Source organism: Nymphalis io, chromosome 5 (genome assembly GCF_905147045.1).
Source record: "Nymphalis io chromosome 5, ilAglIoxx1.1, whole genome shotgun sequence".
Classification (NCBI taxonomy): domain Eukaryota; kingdom Metazoa; phylum Arthropoda; class Insecta; order Lepidoptera; family Nymphalidae; genus Nymphalis; species Nymphalis io.
In genome coordinates this window covers 9,662,301-9,683,459 of record NC_065892.1, presented here as the reverse complement: position 1 = coordinate 9,683,459, position 21,159 = coordinate 9,662,301, and the positions used below count along the sequence as shown (strand labels likewise).

Here is a 21,159-nt window from a genome sequence, read left to right as displayed (position 1 = left end):
TGACAATTATTTAAAAATAAACTTTTTCATTTATATACAAATAAAGAAAAAATCAAAAAATATTATAGATTTTGTACCGCCTAAGTTTTTTTTGTATTATATATACGCACAAACAAGCAATGATTTATGTCAAAATTAACATAACATATAGCTTACTATATTATACAACCAATTATTGATTATTATCATTTATAGATGTAAGATATTAATAATAAAATTTCACTTTCAATTTTAAAACCACTTGTTGCAAAGTAACTATTTAATGAATACATTAAAACAATAACTTTAATAGTATAATAAAAATACCTAAACCATTTAATAGTTAAATTAAAAGGTAAACAATTAAATAATAAATATTTAAGATTGACAAGAAATATTAAAAAAATAATTTTAATTATGATAAGATATAAAAGAAAGAATTTTTTTTTAAATATTTCATTATATATTATAATATAGTACGGCGAATTATAGCCAAGTTTTAAGGTCACGGATAACAACCACATACTTAGCCGGTTCGAATCTTTCATGTTGCATTACACATTGAAATTTATTCGTACTACGAATATCAAATGTGGTACAAACTACAAAACAGAGCGTTAAATTGCTGGTTTTTAAATAAATGTATGATTCTTTCAATCCTCCTTAAGCAAAACAAATTATTACGTTTCAAATTATTATTTAATTTGTCATTTTCTTAGTTTTTAAACAGATATTAATACTTTTTTGATAATAATATAAAAGCGATTTTTCGTTTGCTTTAAAACCTAAATATTTCTTCAACTCAATTTATATCATATGAAATATTAGAAATTAAAATATTTATAAATTAATAAGAAATGTAAAATTAATAAAAGCATTTGTAATTATTACCGATGCAATTAAATTTTATTATTATTTTATAGATTCGCTGTTTTATTTCTAAAATATTTTTACGAAGCGGTACCGCATAATTAGAAATTTTGTTTGACTGTAACTAGATTAACGCAGACGCGGCTCGCGAACGCTGCACTGCTGCACAACAAGCACTTTGGAATATTACCTTAACTGGCTTACTTTATTTATTCTATGATCCGACATTTAGTTTATATTTTTATTGTAAAATTTTAGTGCAGTTATTAGTGCTAAATAAAAATTATTTGCTGTTAATTTACAATAATTATATGTAAGAAAGACATTTATAAGTAATCTTGTAAATATCTTCTATCTAGCAAGTATTGATAAAGTGTTTTTAAATATATATTATTTTTATATTCTTTCTTGCTTGAAGTATATATTATTTTATATGTAATATATTGTTTTCCTCATTTAGAAACGCCATTTCTTTAAACATGGACGGAATAACTGCCGGAGGCATTGGCCTCCAAAAGATTGTTCGCGTATCAACGACTTGTCTCGACTTAAAAAGCAACTCATTTAAAAAAGATTAGTTTTCGTAACAATAACTACGTTTATCCGATATTATATAACACATTCGATTTAGTATGTAATATGCATAATTTAGACGAAATTATATTTGAATTTATGCAATGTAAAACAAATATTTGTTAGTTTTACAGTTCCGAATTATAGCACCACCAATAGTTGAAGCTGTGAAGGCTCTGTGGCTAGTAGAAACAAATCTATGATACCGAGTTCAAATCCGATCAAGCAACACAGAATTTTCATGTGCCTTTTAATAATTCATCTCTTGCACAGCGATGAAGAAAAACATTGTAGAAAACCTGTATGTGGAGGAAATGCTGCCACGTGCACACGAACCCGTATTGGGGCACCGTGGTGGACTAAACGCCAAACATTCATCTCAAAAAGAAGGATATTTACAGGCTGTTACTTTAATTTACTATATTTGATGTATATTGTTTTTTTCTTTATGAAAAATATATATATTTTAATTAAAAAATATATGGTATTATTTATTAATATAGTATGAAGCATAAATGTAGCATTTCGCTATTTTAATTTTTAATTTTAATACATTTTTAATAAATATTTGAATAAATTTTTATAAAATATATAAAAAAGTTCCGTATCAATAAAATTAGTAGATTTACGTAAATAAAAAAACGGACAATCTTAGATCTTTATATCTTTATAAAAGTACATACGTAGTAAGTATAATACGTTTAGGCAAATATTTAAGTTTAAAAATTCATTTTCGCAACATTTAGTAAGCGGATTGATTGCTGATACAAATTTGATTTATTTATCGACATAAACTGAAATAATTACTTACCAAAGATGTTGACACCTAAATTGCTTAACATGCACCATTTAGTTGTCTTGATTACCTTAATAGTTGAAACTAAGCTCACAATAAAAATTCTTAATATATTATGTATAGGTATTTATATTTCTTTCGATTAACATAGTCGACAGAATGATATTACAGTGTTTTACACTCATGGTGTTCATTTATATGATTTATCATTACAATAAAAGCTTAAAATAGCGAAGTGGATATAATAGACGCTTAATAGTTTGAAGGTTAAAATCCGAGCAAGCCCAACCATATTTTGATTAGCTTCATCATCGTTAGATATCATCATTCTGCATGAAAATCAACGAATACTAACTCCATTTTTTTAAACTGCATACAAGATGTATTAATCAATTAAAGATTTAAGCTCTTTTAACATGAGTCATAAATTTATTAGTTAGTAAAGTTACAAATTATATCATATAGATTTAATGTTGATGCATTAAGCCTGTGACCAATTTAGTCATGACGCTTACTTTAATGAAAAAAAAAACATTTACTTATACGAGACGCAGTAACGAAAGTTAACAAAGGTTCCAGTACTTATAATAGTGCTTATTTTTTGTTATAAAAATCCCCCAACATATTAATAAAGTACATAAATAAATATATTCACATAATAATTTAGTATGTGCGCAACCTTGTTAGCATCGACATTGACTATGGAGATAAAACGCCGTCCCACATGACTGACTACCTGGCATGGGTGTTATAAACATGATATCCATGGTTTTATTATATTACAAAACATATCATATACATTAAATCGAACGATAAATTGATATCAACAAGTAATTAATACTAACTCTTGAACAATACAACTATTGTTGTTTAGTTTCAACAATAGAGAACTAAATAATACCATGTGTTATGACGTCATTGGCTTTGAAATGAAAACATTAATGTCTTATCAAAACATCGAAGTAATTAACAGTTGTTATTACCATCGCGAAGGAAATGGGTGAAAGGTCTGATTGGTACAGGACGTACTCCGGAAGCAAAAAGAACAATTATTAGTCTACATATCTTAACATAATAATTGTTATATAAGATCGAATTTCTCTTTATGATTAGTGTACGTATATATAAGTGATGTTTATTACAGTTCGACAACACTTCTGATCTGTCTATCAAGCTTTGACAATATGTATTTTCGTGTAAGTATAAACTTCGATGATTAAACGTTATTTCAAGTTACATTTTCATTTTTCTAATAAAAAATATGCAATGTGCTTTTTTTGTTTCAGGTTTTAATAGGAATAGCAGTGCTTGCATTATGTTCGGGAGATTCTTCAAACCAGGCCATATCTTCTGTTAACTTCCACCGATATGATGAACCGCTTTCATACAAATATTCTTACATACACATATATACAACAGAAAAACCAAATAGCCAAGCAAATGAAGCTTACAGGAATATACAATACGCTCCTATAGATTTCAACCCAAAGGATAACAAAAAATATGAGCTTATATCCAACTCGGCCATTCTTTCTAAATCGAACAAAAAAGAAAATCTTACAAAAGGTGAATATTTGGAACCACAAGTACATAATTCGAGTATCAATTATAATAATAGACAATTTGTCGCTGGGTACAATATTGATACGCCAAAATTAAACAATATTGATTTGGAATACAAAAATATTGCAATGCATAACCGGGAAATGGCAAGTATTTTCTTTTTTTGAGCCGTGATGATTTCTTGGCTTAAGCATGTTAATCTTAACCGTAAATTGTGAGTTCACGCCTAGGCAAGAAGTTTGCATGTAATTAATTTGTTTTTACTTCATGTGGCACCAGTTAGTGGAATAAGCTACAAAACCTTCTCCTTGTGATCTATTTGCCCAGCATTGGGATGGACTGACGTTTACCATTTATACTTTTATTAACACTTAATTATTTAGTAAAATAGTCAACAAGCTTGCATTAATTTGCATGCTTGATTTAATTAATCGTGATTAGGATTTATATTAACAAACAAATGTTTTCAAATTACAGAATAAATTTTTGGTACATACAAATGTAGAACGTATTCCAACTTCACACCACGATTCATCTCGGTCTTATGATAATATTAATGTGCTGGATACAAGGCAAGATGACGAAAATCGTGGCAAGTAAGTTAATAGAGAAACTAATTAATGAAGAAAAACTTATTTATGCACTATATATTTAAGTATTATAAAATACATAATATGTAAAACTAGTATAATTATGTTTCTAGAAGTTACTATTGTGATGAATTGTTGTGTTTTTAGGTCCATTCAAGTTCTTACAGAAATGGAAAATACAAAAATTAAGCCAGTTTTTAACTCCTATGTAAAAGTGCCACGAATTCATCTGAATGTAGCTCGTGGTTACAACTATCCACGACCGCCAGTCGATACGCATATAAATGAAAACAAAAACACTTATATGATACACAATAAACAAACCAACATCAAACAAATTAAAACTCCCTTGATAAAAAAAACATTTTTATTTCCATGGAACACTATAAATCATTAAAAATTGTGATATAGATTACGTAGAAATATAAACTTTTATTTATTAAGTTAAAATAAGTGTAAATAAAAAATAGAGAACTATAGCTGTGTAGACTATTTTTAAATCCTTACCTTATTTCTTAATAAAATAATTATGAATTTAATTATACATAAATAGGCAAAGAAAAATAGTCCAAAACCTTTATTTGATAAATAGGAGAGTATTTGTCAAATAATTTGTTTAATAGCTATTGACGACAATAAGTGATAAAAATAAATAAAATAAGAGTAGCAAAAAACATATATGAATATGCAAATTGTCCTCAAATTTTCAATAATGAGATGAGTCGAAGAGCGATCATAGAGCAAACACAAGTTAATAGCAATAACCCAATCATAGTAATACACCTGTAATTAAAAGATTTGTTTTATAATTACATAACACAATCTTATAATTATATTCTTCTTCGTGGTGACACTCTTGTCAGAGCGGTCGTGGTCGCCATGAAGTATTATAAATTATTCGGCGCAGATGTTATTCGCCTCACGAGCCTGCGTATGGCGCAGGTCCCTGTTAGTGGTAATATATTGTATCATTATTTAATTAAAAATAATTATACTAATTATTACAAATATGTATATTTAAAGTCCATACTATGTTTTGTCTTCCACCTCGATAAATAACTTTACTTTAAAAATACCTACTTCTTCGCATATTATAGTTTATACATTTATGAGTAAATCTATTTTGTCTGGGTACTATTTTCGATTCGCATTTTTTTTCGTACAGAATGCCAGTGAATGTAATAAAGCTTTCATCTAAATTGAGGGCCAGGGCCATAGTTATTCATTTAAACAAGTTCTTCTAAGTTGATTGCGCCGATTAAGTCACTATAAAGCCAGTGAGCAAACGTAAAAAAATCATTCAGTGATCAAACACGAAGCAATAATCAACACAATGTTCTCCAAAGTGAGTAGAGTATTGAACTTAAAAGTTACATTAACTCTCAAACTGTATGACGGTATTAAACTTTAAATTCATTTTACAGCTGGTAGCTCTTTGCGCTGTAGTAGCGGTGTCCTCGGCCGGACTCCTGCCTGCTCCTGTACACTACTCTTCCGCATCCGCCGTCTCCTCTCAGAGCATTGTACGTCATGACGAGCACGCGACTCCCGTCGCCAAGTTGACCGTCGCTGCCCCCGTCGCATACCACGCTGCCCCTGCTGCAGTCGCCTACCACGCTGCCCCCGCCGCCGTCACATACCACGCTGCCCCTGCTCCCATCGCCTACCACGCGGCTCCTGCTTCCATCGCCTACCACGCCGCTCCCGTCGCTAAAGTGGTTGCCCAGCCTGAAGAAATCGTAAGTAGTTTTGCATATTTAAAAGATATGCTGTCTTATAATTTATATTATTAAGAATAATTGAATTTTAATCATTCGCGTGCAGGCTTACCCCAAATACGAGTACAATTACTCTGTTGCTGACGGACACACCGGTGACAACAAACAACAACAAGAAGTTCGTGATGGTGATGTCGTCAAGGGATCGTACTCCTTCCACGAAGCTGACGGCTCCATCAGAACTGTTGAATACTCCGCTGATGACCACAGCGGCTTCAACGCCGTAGTACACAACACCGCCCCCACCGCCGCTCCCGCTTACATCAAGGCTGCACCCGTCGTCGTCAAGACTCCCGTCTACGCCGCCCCAGCTCTCCAGTACTACCACCATTAAGCATTATATATGTCAACGTCACTTTGTATACCAAATTACATTTAAGTATTTCAATAAAGATATTATGTGAATAGCATATATAAATATCAAAAAAATATTATTTATTCTCAAGATCTTCAAACAAACAACTATTTCAAAACGTTTAAAAAATTATTGCGTTCATGATTTTTTCATAAGCATTAAACTTTTGGATCAAAACTTACAAAGAAAATCTTTCCTTCTTTTATTCTATAAAATCAAGTAAAGAAAGAAATATGAACAACGGTTTCAAATATTTTTCTCATTATTTTATCAATAAAGATAAGAGTAAATGGTTGTAAATTAATATACTTAAATGAAATAACAAAAGCTTTAAGATTCACTCGTATAAATTAGAAGAGAAAAATCGACCAATAAGGTTGAAAAACTGTGATTATTACCAAAATGGCGCTGCTTTAAAAGTTTAGGCACAGAAACAATGGCTTTACGTGCTTTCTAAAGCACGAGAGTGTACATACCTGGACTGCTACTGAGAATTTGTCCAAAAAGATAACTCTTTATTGACCCGACATTGAGTTTGAATCCAATCTTATTTTTCCGTAACAGCCTGTGAATGTCCCACTGCTGGGCTAAAGGCCTCCTGTCCTCTTTTTGAGGAGAAGGTTTTTTTGGAGCTTATTCCACCACGCTGCTCCAATGCGGGTTGGTAGAATTCACATGTGGCAGAATTTCAGTGAAATTAGACACATGCAGGTTTCCTCACGATGTTTTTCCTTCACCGTAAAGCACGAGATGAATTATAATCACAAATTAAGCACATAAAAATTCAGTCGTGCTTACCCGGGTTTGAACCCATGATCATCGGTTAAGATTCACGCGTTCTTACCACAGGGCCATCTCGGCTATAATCTTATTTACTAACAATTAAAATAATGAAGTAGTTAAGTAACAAAAATCAGTCCATAAATTTTGACTATTAGGCAAAGGGCTCTTTTCCTCTTAATGGCAAGATTTAAAGCTTCGCTGTTTCACAGCGGGCTTCAGACTATAACATAGTCAGAATTTCATTCGATATCCTTGTATCGATATTCTCTGTATGACGTTTCACTTAATTTTAAAAACCATTTAACCACATCAAAAATTTGTGGTAGAAAAAATTTTGCTAAGATCCACCTATTCGATACACTGGTCCATCTCAGCTAATAACGATAAAATCAAACTCAATAGATATTCAGAGTCTGTTTTTAATTTTATTGGATTCACGCCAATACTACACAATACATATCAAATTGATATAGAACTTTCATATTATGATAGTTTACAATTTCAGAACGGTCGTTAGGTTAAATAGTATGATTGATATTATATATTTTTTTTACTTATATCTGATTCCCAACTTCAGACCACTTTCTTACTCTGCGTAAGAACAGTAGATTTTACAAAGTTTACAGAAAAAGCACTTTATTTAAGATAGTCGGGTTTTAGCCCCGATCATACATTTTTATTATTTTGGCTGACACTTCTTTTTTTCGTACTACGCTGACCGGAAACTCCGCGTGCGCTTTGACATCAACTGTATGATTTTTCTACGTCTCCTCAAAGTGTAGTAACACTTTTACAGTCTTTTTTTCTAGTATAAAGCTCCGTGCTCACTACGTTAACACAATTGGATCGCAAAACGTTGTTCGTGACACGTTCATTTTACGAAATTTCCACGTTGAGGTTTCACGTAGATTAAAAATTAATCCATTCTATTATTATTTATATATTTTTTAATTTCATTTGCATTAAATACTCAAGTAATATTGTTTACCCATGATAAATGTCATGAAGCTCAATCCAATGGTATGTATATCCCGAATTAAATAAATATTCAATTATTGTGTATTTATTCATTTGTGTTATTTGATCCGATACGCTATTACATGCTTAGTTAAGTACATATTCGAAATAGCATAGCTAGCATTAAAATTTTATTATTTACCATAAAGCGGATAATAAGTGTTATAGTGATTATATTAAATAAGGAAACGCCTTTCTAGAATCACTGTTAAAATTAGACAATACCGCTAAAAGGATCATAGTTTTCCATATCGAGAGGTACAATTTTTCTCTTCTACAATTGAACTTCAAAAGTTGGTTTCATATTTTAAATCTTTTCATTAGTGAAATAACTAATTTAATGTATCTTTGTTGTTTAAATGATTACAAAACCTTTTAATTATTAAAGAAATTTTCTTTTTTAATTTTGATAAAATATTATAAATGTAACGATTTTTTAAAGATTTATCAAATAGTTGGTCGTCTTGGTTCATAAGAATAAATACTGCTCTTTTGAAATTCACGTATGTTATTTAAATACTTAAATGTAATTTGGTATACAAAGTGACGTTGACATATATAATGCTTAATGGTGGTAGTACTGGAGAGCTGGGGCGGCGTAGACGGGAGTCTTGACGACGACGGGTGCAGCCTTGATGTAAGCGGGAGCGGCGGTGGGGGCGGTGTTGTGTACTACGGCGTTGAAGCCGCTGTGGTCATCAGCGGAGTATTCAACAGTTCTGATGGAGCCGTCAGCTTCGTGGAAGGAGTACGATCCCTTGACGACATCACCATCACGAACTTCTTGTTGTTGTTTGTTGTCACCGGTGTGTCCGTCAGCAACAGAGTAATTGTACTCGTATTTGGGGTAAGCCTGCACGCGAATGATTAAAATTCAATTATTCTTAATAATATAAATTATAAGACAGCATATCTTTTAAATATGCAAAACTACTTACGATTTCTTCAGGCTGGGCAACCACTTTAGCGACGGGAGCGGCGTGGTAGGCGATGGAAGCAGGAGCCGCGTGGTAGGCGATGGGAGCATGGGCAGCGTGGTATGTGACGGCGGCGGGGGCAGCGTGGTAGGCGACTGCAGCAGGGGCAGCGTGGTATGCGACGGGGGCAGCGACGGTCAACTTGGCGACGGGAGTCGCGTGCTCGTCATGACGTACAATGCTCTGAGAGGAGACGGCGGATGCGGAAGAGTAGTGTACAGGAGCAGGCAGGAGTCCGGCCGAGGACACCGCTACTACAGCGCAAAGAGCTACCAGCTGTAAAATGAATTTAAAGTTTAATACCGTCATACAGTTTGAGAGTTAATGTAACTTTTAAGTTCAATACTCTACTCACTTTGGAGAACATTGTGTTGATTATCGCTTCGTGTTTGATCACTGAATGATTTTTTTACGTTTGCTCACTGGCTTTATAGTGCCTTAATCGGCGCAATCAACTTAGAAGAACTTGTTTAAATGAATAACCTTGGCCTTGGTCAATTTAGATGAAAGCTTTATTACTAGGCTACCACCTAGTGAATGTTATTTCAATACGAAAATAGAAATTAGAAACGAAATATTACCAAAGATAGAAAATATATTATAAATTTAACAAGCTTAACCTAAATATGACGTTAACAATTGGGATAACACGACGAGAATAAAATGTTAAAATAGAAAATGTTAGCACATAAACTAAATACTATTGAATAGTTTGTACAAAAAGTCGAGATGGCCCAGTGGTAAGAACGCGTGAATCTTAACCGATGAACGTGGGTTCAAACCCGGGCAAGCACCTCTGAATTTACATGTGCTTAATTTCTGTTTATAATTCATCTCGTGCTTTTCGGTGAAGGGAAACATCGTGAGGAAACCTGCATGTGTCTAATTTCATCGAAATTCTGCCACATGTGTATTCTACCAACCCGCACTGGAGCGGCGTGGTGGAATAAGCTCCAAACCTTCTCCTCGAAAAAGGGAGAGGAGGCCTTAGCCCAGCAGTGGGACATTTACAGGCTGTTACTGTTACTGTAGTTTGTACAATAGCAAAATAATGAATAAATTAACAATAATATTATATACTTCTATTTACCTGAACGCCTTAAGCACATAACATAAAAATTAAAAATAGCGACTGTACAAATCATGGCCGCCTAAAATGGTGGCAAGAATTCTAACAACATTTCTCTTTTGAATTGCGATTCCGATTCTCTGGGCAAAATATACTACTAAAATATATGTTAGTTACTTGAAAGGTAAATTTTAATTAATATCAAATATACAATTCTTGAATTAATCACCAAAAGGTATGAAATTAAAAACAATTTGTATACAATAAAATACTTTTACTCGAATTTATTTATAATTAACATAAAATATTGGTAACTTGATAAATATTAGTTAATGTTAGTATCGATATAAAATGTTTTTTGAATCAAATTTTTTTTAATTTTTTTAATGTTGTATTATTTCTTATGAATCCTCATAATGTTGTCGTTATCATTTTAAGGCTTATCGACTGACGTTGTAAGCTCTTGCTACAATGAAATAAAACCATAACTCAAAAGACTCAAAAGTAGTTGAATTTATGTATTTTCCAGTATTTAAAGAACTTACAAAAGCTAAAAGAAAAACAAAAACTTATATATTTTGTTTAAATTATACTTTTTTTGTGTCAAATGGTTATTTGGCTTTTCATTCATCCATTATTAGAAATATGACAAAATGAGCAGAAAGAAATACTTAATGTATTCAATAATTTTCATAAAGTATAATAATATTATAATAATAAAATTGAATATGTATTGCATTTAATTAGTAACTCAAGAAGGTTAACTAATATAGTATCTTTTAAATAATTATTTTTTAACATGTTTTGTAAATAAGTTATTTCATCAGGAGTCAATATATACATACTCGTAGATTTATCATATTAAAAAAGGCTCAATAATATTTTATTTTTATATAGGATTTTTATTTAATTATTGCTTATTGTTGAGTGATAAGTAATTATCTAAATGTGTAATAAATTTAGCTATAATCTAAAATGTGTATGGAAAAGATCGTCATTCCCAAAATTTTCTGGAAGAAACACAGTAATTTTATTACACAAAGATTATAGTTGATATTAAAGTAAGAGAAGGAGAACAATCTATTAAAATATAATTAAACAACGGATAAGAAATTACGGGTATTAGATAAATATTTTAACACTGTACTGGCAAGGAAATCACTTGGTCTTCTAATAAATTTACTATACAATATATTTTTAGCAATTTATTTAAGAATGAATAACAATCATATATGTCAAAGTCGAGTAAAGTTATAATATTAATAAACCGTCAGATCGTAATATTTTCCTATTTCTAAATTCATTAGGAATTCAATTCCTTAAAAAAATATCTTAACAATCATCTATACTTAAATTTTATAATATAACTATTTTATAATTTTAGCAAGCGTTTCAATTTCTTATACAAGAATATTAGTGAATGTAAACTTAGACTTCTCAAAATGTCCAGGGGCAAGGTCTTTCATTTAAACCAGTTCCTTAATCTAATCGCGGGAAAAATATTAACTATAAAACCAGTAATATAACGTGCAAAATACATTCAGTCATCGAACGTGAAACAATAATCAACACAATGTTCTCCAAAGTGAGTAAATATAAATTGACTGCCTCGTCTGTCTAGTGGCTTGATATAAGGCCGCAGACCCGGAAGTCCTGGGTTCAATTCCCAGGTCGGGCCAATAAAAAGTTATTGAGTTTTTCTGTCAGAAAATTCTCAGTAGCAGCCCGGAGTGTGGAAGTTGGAAGTGTGTACACTCCCGTGCCTCGGAAAGCACGTAAAGCCGTTGGTCCTGCGCCTGAACTCTTTCCGGTCGTGTCGGATTGCCGTCCTATCGGATTATGAGAGTTAGGGAATAGAGAGTGCACCTGTGTTTGCGCACACACTTGTGCACTATAATATCTCCTGCGTAGTTGGCTAATCTCTCTTGAGATTGGCCGCCGTGGCCGAAATCGGTCTGGAGGACATTACTATTATTATTATTAAATATAAATTAACTGTTAGACAAACTTCAAAACAGACCAAGTAGTTATGTACCTAAAATAACTTTAAATTAATTTTTCAGCTGGTAGCTCTCTGCGCTATTGTAGCGGTGTCCTCTGCCGGACTCCTGCCTGCCCCTGTACACTACTCTTCAGCGGCCGCCGTCTCCTCTCAGAGCATCGTACGTCATGATGAGCACGTGGCTCCCATTGCCAAGTTGGCCGTCGCTGCCCCCGTCGCTTACCACGCTGCCCCTGCTGCAGTTGCCTACCACGCTGCCCCCGCCGCCGTCACATACCACGCTGCCCCTGCTCCCGTCGCCTACCATGCCGCTCCTGCATCCATCTCCTACCACGCCACTCCCGTCGCTAAAGTTATTGCCCAGTCTGAGGAAATCGTAAGTGGTTTTCCGTCTTTAAGTTACATATTATAGATAATGCTCTCAAGAGGAAACTTATTTAATTCTCTTTCTTTTCTGCAGGCCTACCCCAAATACGAGTACAATTACTCCGTTGCTGACGGACACACCGGTGACAACAAGCAACAACAAGAGGTCCGTGATGGTGATGTCGTGAAGGGCTCATACTCCTTCCACGAAGCCGACGGCTCTATCAGAACTGTGGAGTACTCCGCTGACGACCACAGCGGTTTCAACGCCGTAGTACACAACAGCGCACCCACAGCTGCTCCCGCTTACATCAAAGCCGCACCCGTCATCGTTAAGACTCCCGTCTACGCCGCCCCAGCTCTTCAATACTACCATCATTAAGCGTCATGTACTACGCATATTCGTTTGACCTGTAAATACTTATTTATTGTAAAGTATATATGAAACTTATTAAATATTTGTGTTTACTTTTATTTTCTAGAACCATTTATTTCAAGAACATAAATAAGTTCCCATTTAGTGTTTATTTAAAAAATATAAGAATTTTTGAAAAAAACTTTGATTTAAATAAATTTCTCGTAATTATGAAATCAATCTTACATTTTTATCTAAATTAAATTAATTTTATTAAGTACTGATAAAATTTAATATTAATACAAATACAGGATATTATTTCAATCATCTTAAACTAACGAAAAGTAAACATTACATGAAATTCAATCTTTTTTTTTATAGCAAATAGATATTAGAAAGCGTTTAATCTTCTGAATGCTAACAAAATAATAACGGTTTGTAGACTAAAACTTTGTTATGGAAATAAATACAGTTTACTGTAAAGTCTGTCCTAGTATATACACGTATATTATGTTTTATAGATGGCTGAGTAAAAAATACATCATTTTAATAAAATAAAAAACAGAAATTTGTAATCAATGCAGTATAAATTATCGATAAATTTACATTTCATTTAATAATAGTTTTATGTATTAATATTATCGTTTAGTTTGGTAATATATAAGAAAAATAAAGACTGGTATGTGTTGTTTATATGCATAATATCAAATCAAGTGTATAAATAATCATCTTTATATTTCATTTACTCAACATTACTAGTAAATATAGTTTTGTTCATTCATAAAATTAATTATCCTCATACGATATAACACACATAATATATTTCTAATCATTAATTTCAAATCAGATAATTCTACAATATTCTTTAATTATTCCAACCGCGGCTTTGTACAAATGAGTTAAAGGCGGGTGTTAGGCGCCCTATGTCCTTTTCTGTATCCCTGACAAAGTATATGCAATATTTCATGATGATCGGTTGAGTAGTTAAGGCGTAAAAGCGTAACAAACAAACAAAGTTTCGAATTTGTAAGTTAGGTGTGTATGTTGTATTTTAGTAGTTATTATATGGTTAATTTATTTTGTTTCAAAAACCTTTTCAATGGGCAAAAACTTTAATATGTTTAATTTTACAACTCATGCAAACAATTGAATGAAAAAAAAATGTTTGTAGGTGTATATTATAAACATAGGCTGAATATTTTGGCTATATTACTATAAAACAAAAAAACAGTCGTAATACTAAATAAAACTAACTGGTTTAAGATTTTCACTTTTATTTGCAAATTGACAAATAAATAAAGAGGAATAAATAATTTGATACAATTAACAAAAGGTGCAAATATTTAAAAAAAATCTAGACCTTAAGCTCGGCAACTTTAACATATGCACAATCAGATCACTACATAAGCGGCCGTTAATATGTGAAATGTATCAATTGTACACATCATACAAAGCAATCATGTTCACCAAAAAAAGTGTTACGAGTAGTTAATGATGGAAATAAAATATTATTTTTTTTAAGTTGGTTCAACTAAATATTACTATTTTCTTCTTATAGGTACTCTTTTTGAGCGCTGTGTTGACGGTGACCTCGGCTGGACTCTTGGCTGAGCCTCACTACTCCTCAGCTGCTGCTGTCTCGTCACAAAGCATTGTGCGTCACGACTAGCCTCACGCTGTGGTTGCACCTCCGGTAGCCTACCATGCTGCACCTATTGCATACCACGATGCACCTGTGGGGTGGATGCACCTACCAGGCTTCTCCCGTGCATTACTCTTCCTCCGCTGCTGTGTCTTCGCAAAGCATTCAACGTCACGATCAACCTCAAGCCACTATTGCCCAATACTCTGCTACACCTGTCGCCCACTACGCTACTGCACCCGTTGCGCACTACGCTGCAGCACCCGTTGCCCGTTACGCTACTGCGCGTGTAGCTCGCTATGCTGCTTTCGCATACAGAATCGTATCTACCCATGAAGAGGAATACGCTCACCCCAAATACGACTTCTCATACTCCGTAGCCGACGGTCACACCGGCGACAACAAGTCTCAGCACGAGTGCCGCGATGGTGACGCCCTAGTACTCTCTGCTCGAAGCTGACGGCTCTGTGCGCACAGTTCAGTACACCGCTGACGCATACAACCGCTTCAACACCGTGGTCAGCAACTCCGCCCCAACCAAACACGCCGCTCGTGCTCCAGCGCATATCCTAGCACATCATTGATTTAGTTAAATGTATTAATTAATTAATTAATTATTATTAACCTACGTGTCGTATAAATATAACAATTATTTTAAAATGGCACACGAAATATAGCTATTCCAATTACATATTTTATTTATTTTAACGTTTTAGAACTCAGTTACATTTACTTAATATAGCTAATTATACTAGTTTTAGTCAAATTTCGACATTTGGAAAACATAAATACCAAATGTCGTAGGTCAAAATGAGTATGATTTTTATGAAACATATATTCTTGTATCAAAATAGGGCTAAAAGCTAATAAGGTACCGGTAACATTTTCTCGATTTATTTATAAAATACGACAAAAATTAAAAAAAACGGCTTTAAATAATGTTCATAACTGAAACAAATGCAGTAATAATAAAAATATTATCTTGGTGACACTCGCTTATAATTAACGAGTTCCAGTGATTAACAGTGGTCTTCTTCAATAGTTTAACTTTACCAAATGATAATTTCTAAATGTATATGCTTGACTTGTTGATGAAATACCACAATCACTCTTTGTTTCTATATAATATGTGACGAATTCCTGTAATCACAAATTTATGGAAACGGGATTTAGATAACAATGAAACCGATCTGTAGATATGTATATTATTTCAACGAAAATAAAAAATATTCTTAACATTAGTTACAAATGATGAAGTACTTTTTTTTCCGAGATCCTAAAGTAAAAAATAATTTATTTTCATGTGCTTAATTTGTGTTTATAATTCATCTCGTGCTTGACGGTGAAAGAAAACATCGCGAGGAAACCTGCATGTACAGTACAGTAACAGCCTGTTAATGTCCTACTGCTGGGCTAAGGCCTCCTCTCCATTTTGAGAAGGTTTGGATCTTATTCCATCACGCTCCTCCAATGCGGTTTGGTAGAATACACATGTGGCAGAATTTCAATGAAATTTCCTCGCGATGTTTTCTTTCACCGTCAAGCACGAGATGAATTATAAACACAAATTAAGCACATGAATATTCAGTGGTGCTTGCCCGGGTTTGAACCTACGATCATCGGTTATGATTCACGCGTTCTAAACACTAGGCCGTCTCGGCTATTTATAACCTGCATGTGTCTAATTTGCATTTGTTTGAAAACTTGAATTGGAATTTGTGTCAAATTTCACTTAAATTCTGCCACGTGTGTATCCTACCAACCCGCATTGGAGCGGCGTAGTGGAATAAACTCCAAACCTTCTCCTAAAAAAGGACAGGAGGCCTTAGCCCAGTAGTGAGATATTCACAGGTTGTCACAGTAAAGTTAGCATCTACTTCTTTTTTTAAGTCGATTAAAAACAAAGAGTTCATGCAAATATTAAAACCATTAAATAAAAAAAAAAAAAACTAAAACAAAGCAAGCGTCCTTTTCCTACAAAAAGCAATGCAAATATTTTTGTGAAACTTTCTTATACTCCCAGCTTATTGATTAACTTTTAACACAGTCTACATCGGTTGCTTAAATTGCGATAACATGATTTAGGTATATCAGATAGGTTTTAGTAATATTATAGGACACCTAACAAAACAAATATTGGAAATCGAATATTTACGAATTTGTTGCAATCGGGTAAAACTGAAGACCAATGTCATCATTGTATTAAAGGCATATTTATATATTTACTTTCATTTATTTGTATATAATTCTTTTACAAATTATTCTGATGAATATGGCTTAGTTCTTTTAACCACAATATGAATAATATCAAAAACAAATTTGTAGTTAAACTTTATAAAAATAAAACGGGTTTTCAAAAAATGCCTAGAAATGGTCCTCGATTATTTGTAATTATAATTATCTAATTATTGTTTAAAAAAAGCTCTTATTATAGTATAAAGATTTTTTGTATCGACAAAATGATTTTTTTTGTGTGTTTCTGATCAAACAGAAGCCTTGAATATAAAGTAAAGTTAAATGTATAATACACATATAAATATATTTAATTTTGAACTAAATTGATTTATTTTAATTCGCTAAAATTTGACGTCAATCATATTAATTCGAAACTAGCTGCCCAATACAATATACATAACAAAACCCCGAATTTTGTCGTAAATCCAAAATGTATAAATCTATGTCCAGAATACCTATATTTGTCCTAATTTGTATTCTTTACATTTTCACATCCCGGACTACCACCCTAAATTTTTCAGTAGTTCTGTCGTTATGAGCTAACAAACAGACGGCCAGAGTCACAATCGCGAATATATTAATTTTGTGATTATTAAATATTTTAATAATTTATTAGTGAATGTAAATTAGGTATCTAAATTTACCAGGGGCAAGGCTATTTATTTAACAAGTTCTATTTTTAAGATAGTTGCACCGATAAATACTATAAAACCTGTAAGCTAACGCATAGAAATTATTCAGTGATCACACACGAACGTAAAATCATCACTATGTTTTGCAAAGTAAATAATGATACCTAAATACTTATTAAACTTTCAAACTGACAACAAATAAATAATTACTAATATTTATTTCACAGCTGGTAGCTCTTTGTGCTGTTGTGGCGGTGTCCTTGGCAGGGTTCCTCCCCGCTCCGGTTCAGTACTCTTTTGCGGCCGCTGTCACCTCTCAGAGCATCGTACGTCACGACGAACAACTTTACTGGTGGTAGGGCTTTGTGCAAGCTCGTCTGGGTAGGTACCACCCACTCATCAGATATTCTACCGCAAAACAGCAATACTTGATATTGTTGTGTTCCGGTTTGAAGGGTGAGTGAGCCAGTGTAATTACAGGCACAAGGGACATAAAATCTTAGTTCCCAAGGTTGGTGGCGCATTGGCTATAAGCGATGGTTGACATTTCTTACAATGCCAATGTCTAAGAGCGTTTGGTGACCACTTACCATCAGGTGGCCCATATGCTCGTCCACCTTCCTATTCTATAAAAAAAAAAAAAAACAAGCGATCCCGGTTGCCAAGCTGGCCGTCCCTGCCACCGTAGCCTACCACGCTGCACCTGTTTCAGTCACCTACCACGCCGCTCCTGTTTCCGTCGCCTACCACGCCACTCCCGTCGCTAAAGTTATTGCCCAGCCTGAGGAAATTGTAAGTTATTTTACATTTATGTATATATAATGCTTTCTTAATTCCTATAATTATCGAATTATCTTATTTATCTCTTTTAAGGCTTACCCTAAATACGAGTACAATTACTCTGTTGCTGACGGACACACTGGTGACAACAAGCAACAACAAGAGGTCCGTGATGGTGATATCGTGAAGGGCTCATACTCCTTCCAAGAAGCCGACGGCTCTGTCAGAACTGTGGAATACTCCGCTGACGACCACAGCGGTTTCAACGCCGTAGTACATAACACCGCCCCCACAGCTGCCCCCACCTACATCAAGGCCGCTCCCGTCATTGCAAAAACTCCCGTCTACGCCGCCCCAGCTCTTCAATACTACCACCACTAAGCATTATGCATCGTTATTATAGTCTTGTAAATAACAATTTATCTTTAATATTGTAATGCGTAGATTAAACTTAAAATCACAGTTTTTATCTTTAGCCCTACCACCAAACATGTTATTAAAAATAAGGTTGCAAATAATTGTCAAAATATATTTAATAAATATTTATCATTGATCGAAAAACAAATAAAAAAGTATAATATGAATATTACGTTTTTTTTTTAAAAATAGCTATATACATTTTTTATTTTTTATTGCTAGTAAAACTAAAAATTTGTTTCTTAAGCGAAATAAAGTCAAATCTGTCTCATGGTGTTCTCGTATATATCTTTTATAAATAGCTCTTTAAAAAATACCATATTTATATATAGAAAAATGGAAAATGAACAACTAAATGAACGAAAAATGTAACTTAATTTTGACAAGTTACCTATAACTTTTAAAATAAATTAAATAGTCGATTAAATTATAATATTTATAATTACAAGCAGTAGCTCAAGATATATATTATTAAAATAAATAAGAAAGTATAAATAATAAAAAACAGTAAGGCTCAAACTCAAACGAAATGTATTATAAATTTTAATTTAGGAACATTTATTTGACAACCAATTTATGGTATGAATCAAGATTAAACTCCAAGGAAGGTCATGTGCTAATTTTTAATCAAATGCAACCTAAAACACGTATGTAGCCGCGGTCGAAAACTAATTTCTTATAAATTATATTAATACATATGTTTTAAAGACGATTCATCATCTCGTTCATTCATAAAATTAATAATGCTCATACATTATGTACATATGTGATAACATAGACAATTAATTATAATTAATGGATTATATAATTTATATTGATTATTATATAACAAAAAAATTCATATGAAAATAATATACAATAAATGAAATGAATATATTATTAAACATCAATTCTTATTTCTTTATTTAGTTTTAAAAATTTTAGATATATTTTTGGGTAACGTAGTCACACCTCAACCAATTATGTTTTGTTTTTACAAACCGTAATCTTAAAAATAGTAAGTATTTAAAATCCCTTTAAAAAAAACAGTTTCTTGTTTTTCAAAACCTTTTTTGCCTTGATATTGATTATTTAATATATATAACAAATAACTAGTAAGAAGCTGTAGTAATAACAGATTCATAAAAAGTTACGTGCTATCGATAAATATTTATTTTTCAATTACAAATTTTTAATTAAATAAAAATATAAATGTTAATAAAATTCTTTTGTGACCAGTTCCCGCCCGCTGACCTTTACATTACAAACAATCAGATCACTATATAAGCGGCAGTTAATATGTGAAATGTATCAGTTGTATACATCATACAAAGCAATCATGTTCACCAAAGTAAGTGTTTGTGACCGATGGAAATAAAAGTTAAAACTATGATGTTTTGTATAGATAGCTTAACTAAAATTCTGTACAATTAAATGATTCGCCCTTATTTAATAAATATTTTTTATAGGTGGTCTCTTTGAGCGCTGTATTAGCGGTGGCCGCAGCTGGGCTCTTGGCTGAACCTCACTACTCTTCAGCTGCTGCTGTCTCGTCACAAAGCATTGTGCATCACGACCAGCCCCACGCTGTGGTTGCAGCTCATGTAGGTTACCATGCCGCACCTGTTGCATACCACGCTGCACCTGTGGCCTACCAGGCTTCTCCCGTGCACTACTCTTCCGCCGCCGCAGTATCTTCGCAAAGCATCCAACGTCATGATCAGCCTCAAGCCACTGTAGCCCACTACGCTGCTACACCTGTGGCCCATTACGCCACTGCACCTGTTGCTCACTACGCTGCGGCACCCGTTGCTCACTACGCTGCTGCACCTGTAGCCCACTACGCAGCACCTGCTCACAGACTCGTGTCCGCCCATGACGAGGAGGAATACGCTCACCCCAAATACGACTTCTCATACTCCGTAGCCGACGGTCACACCGGCGACAACAAGTCTCAACACGAGAGCCGCGACGGTGACGCCGTGCACGGCGAGTACTCTCTGCTCGAAGCTGACGGCTCTGTGCGCACAGTCCAATACACCGCTGATGCCCACAACGGTTTCAACGCTGTGGTCAGCAACTCCGCCCGTGCCGAACACGCCACTCATGCGCCAGCGCATATCCTCGCACACCATTGATTTAGTCAAAACTCTTAACTAATTAATTATTTATTATTTATGTGTCGTTTCAAGGTAACTGTTATTTTAAAATGACATACGAAATATAGCAATACCAATTGATTTTTTTTTGTTTATATTGAACCCTTTAAAAAAAAGCTGCTGACTTTTACTAATCTTTACATTTAACTTAAATACTTTTTTGCTAATTATCTACAAAAGCATATTTATTTTTTATATATTTACTAATAGAGTATAGCTAAATATAGAAATGTCGGCAGCGT

General features: G+C 33.3%; 3 protein-coding genes across 3 annotated transcripts in view; 2 read left to right on the top strand and 1 right to left on the bottom strand.

The window, feature by feature from the left end:
• Positions 1 to 5,704: 5,704 nt before the first annotated feature.
• Positions 5,705 to 21,000, top strand: LOC126768685 (cuticle protein-like). Its single transcript, XM_050486942.1, has 4 exons — positions 5,705 to 5,716; positions 5,796 to 6,110; positions 18,456 to 18,657; positions 20,292 to 21,000. Exons 1-4 carry the CDS (start codon positions 5,705 to 5,707, stop codon positions 20,894 to 20,896), a joined length of 1,134 nt encoding a protein of 377 aa, XP_050342899.1. The 3' UTR covers positions 20,897 to 21,000.
• Positions 8,870 to 9,648, bottom strand: LOC126768728 (cuticle protein 8-like). The gene is made up of 3 exons (XM_050487004.1): positions 9,637 to 9,648; positions 9,243 to 9,557; positions 8,870 to 9,157 (listed from the first exon to the last, which is right to left on the bottom strand). Exons 1-3 carry the CDS (start codon positions 9,646 to 9,648, stop codon positions 8,870 to 8,872), a joined length of 615 nt encoding a protein of 204 aa, XP_050342961.1.
• LOC126768717 (cuticle protein 8-like) overlaps positions 11,917 to 21,159 on the top strand; it is a 51,864-nt gene continuing 42,621 nt past the window's right edge. The window contains exon 1 of the mRNA XM_050486991.1: positions 11,917 to 11,935. Coding sequence (XP_050342948.1) covers positions 11,924 to 11,935 — 12 coding nt within the window. The 5' untranslated portion in view covers positions 11,917 to 11,923. The remainder of the gene's footprint in view (positions 11,936 to 21,159) is intronic.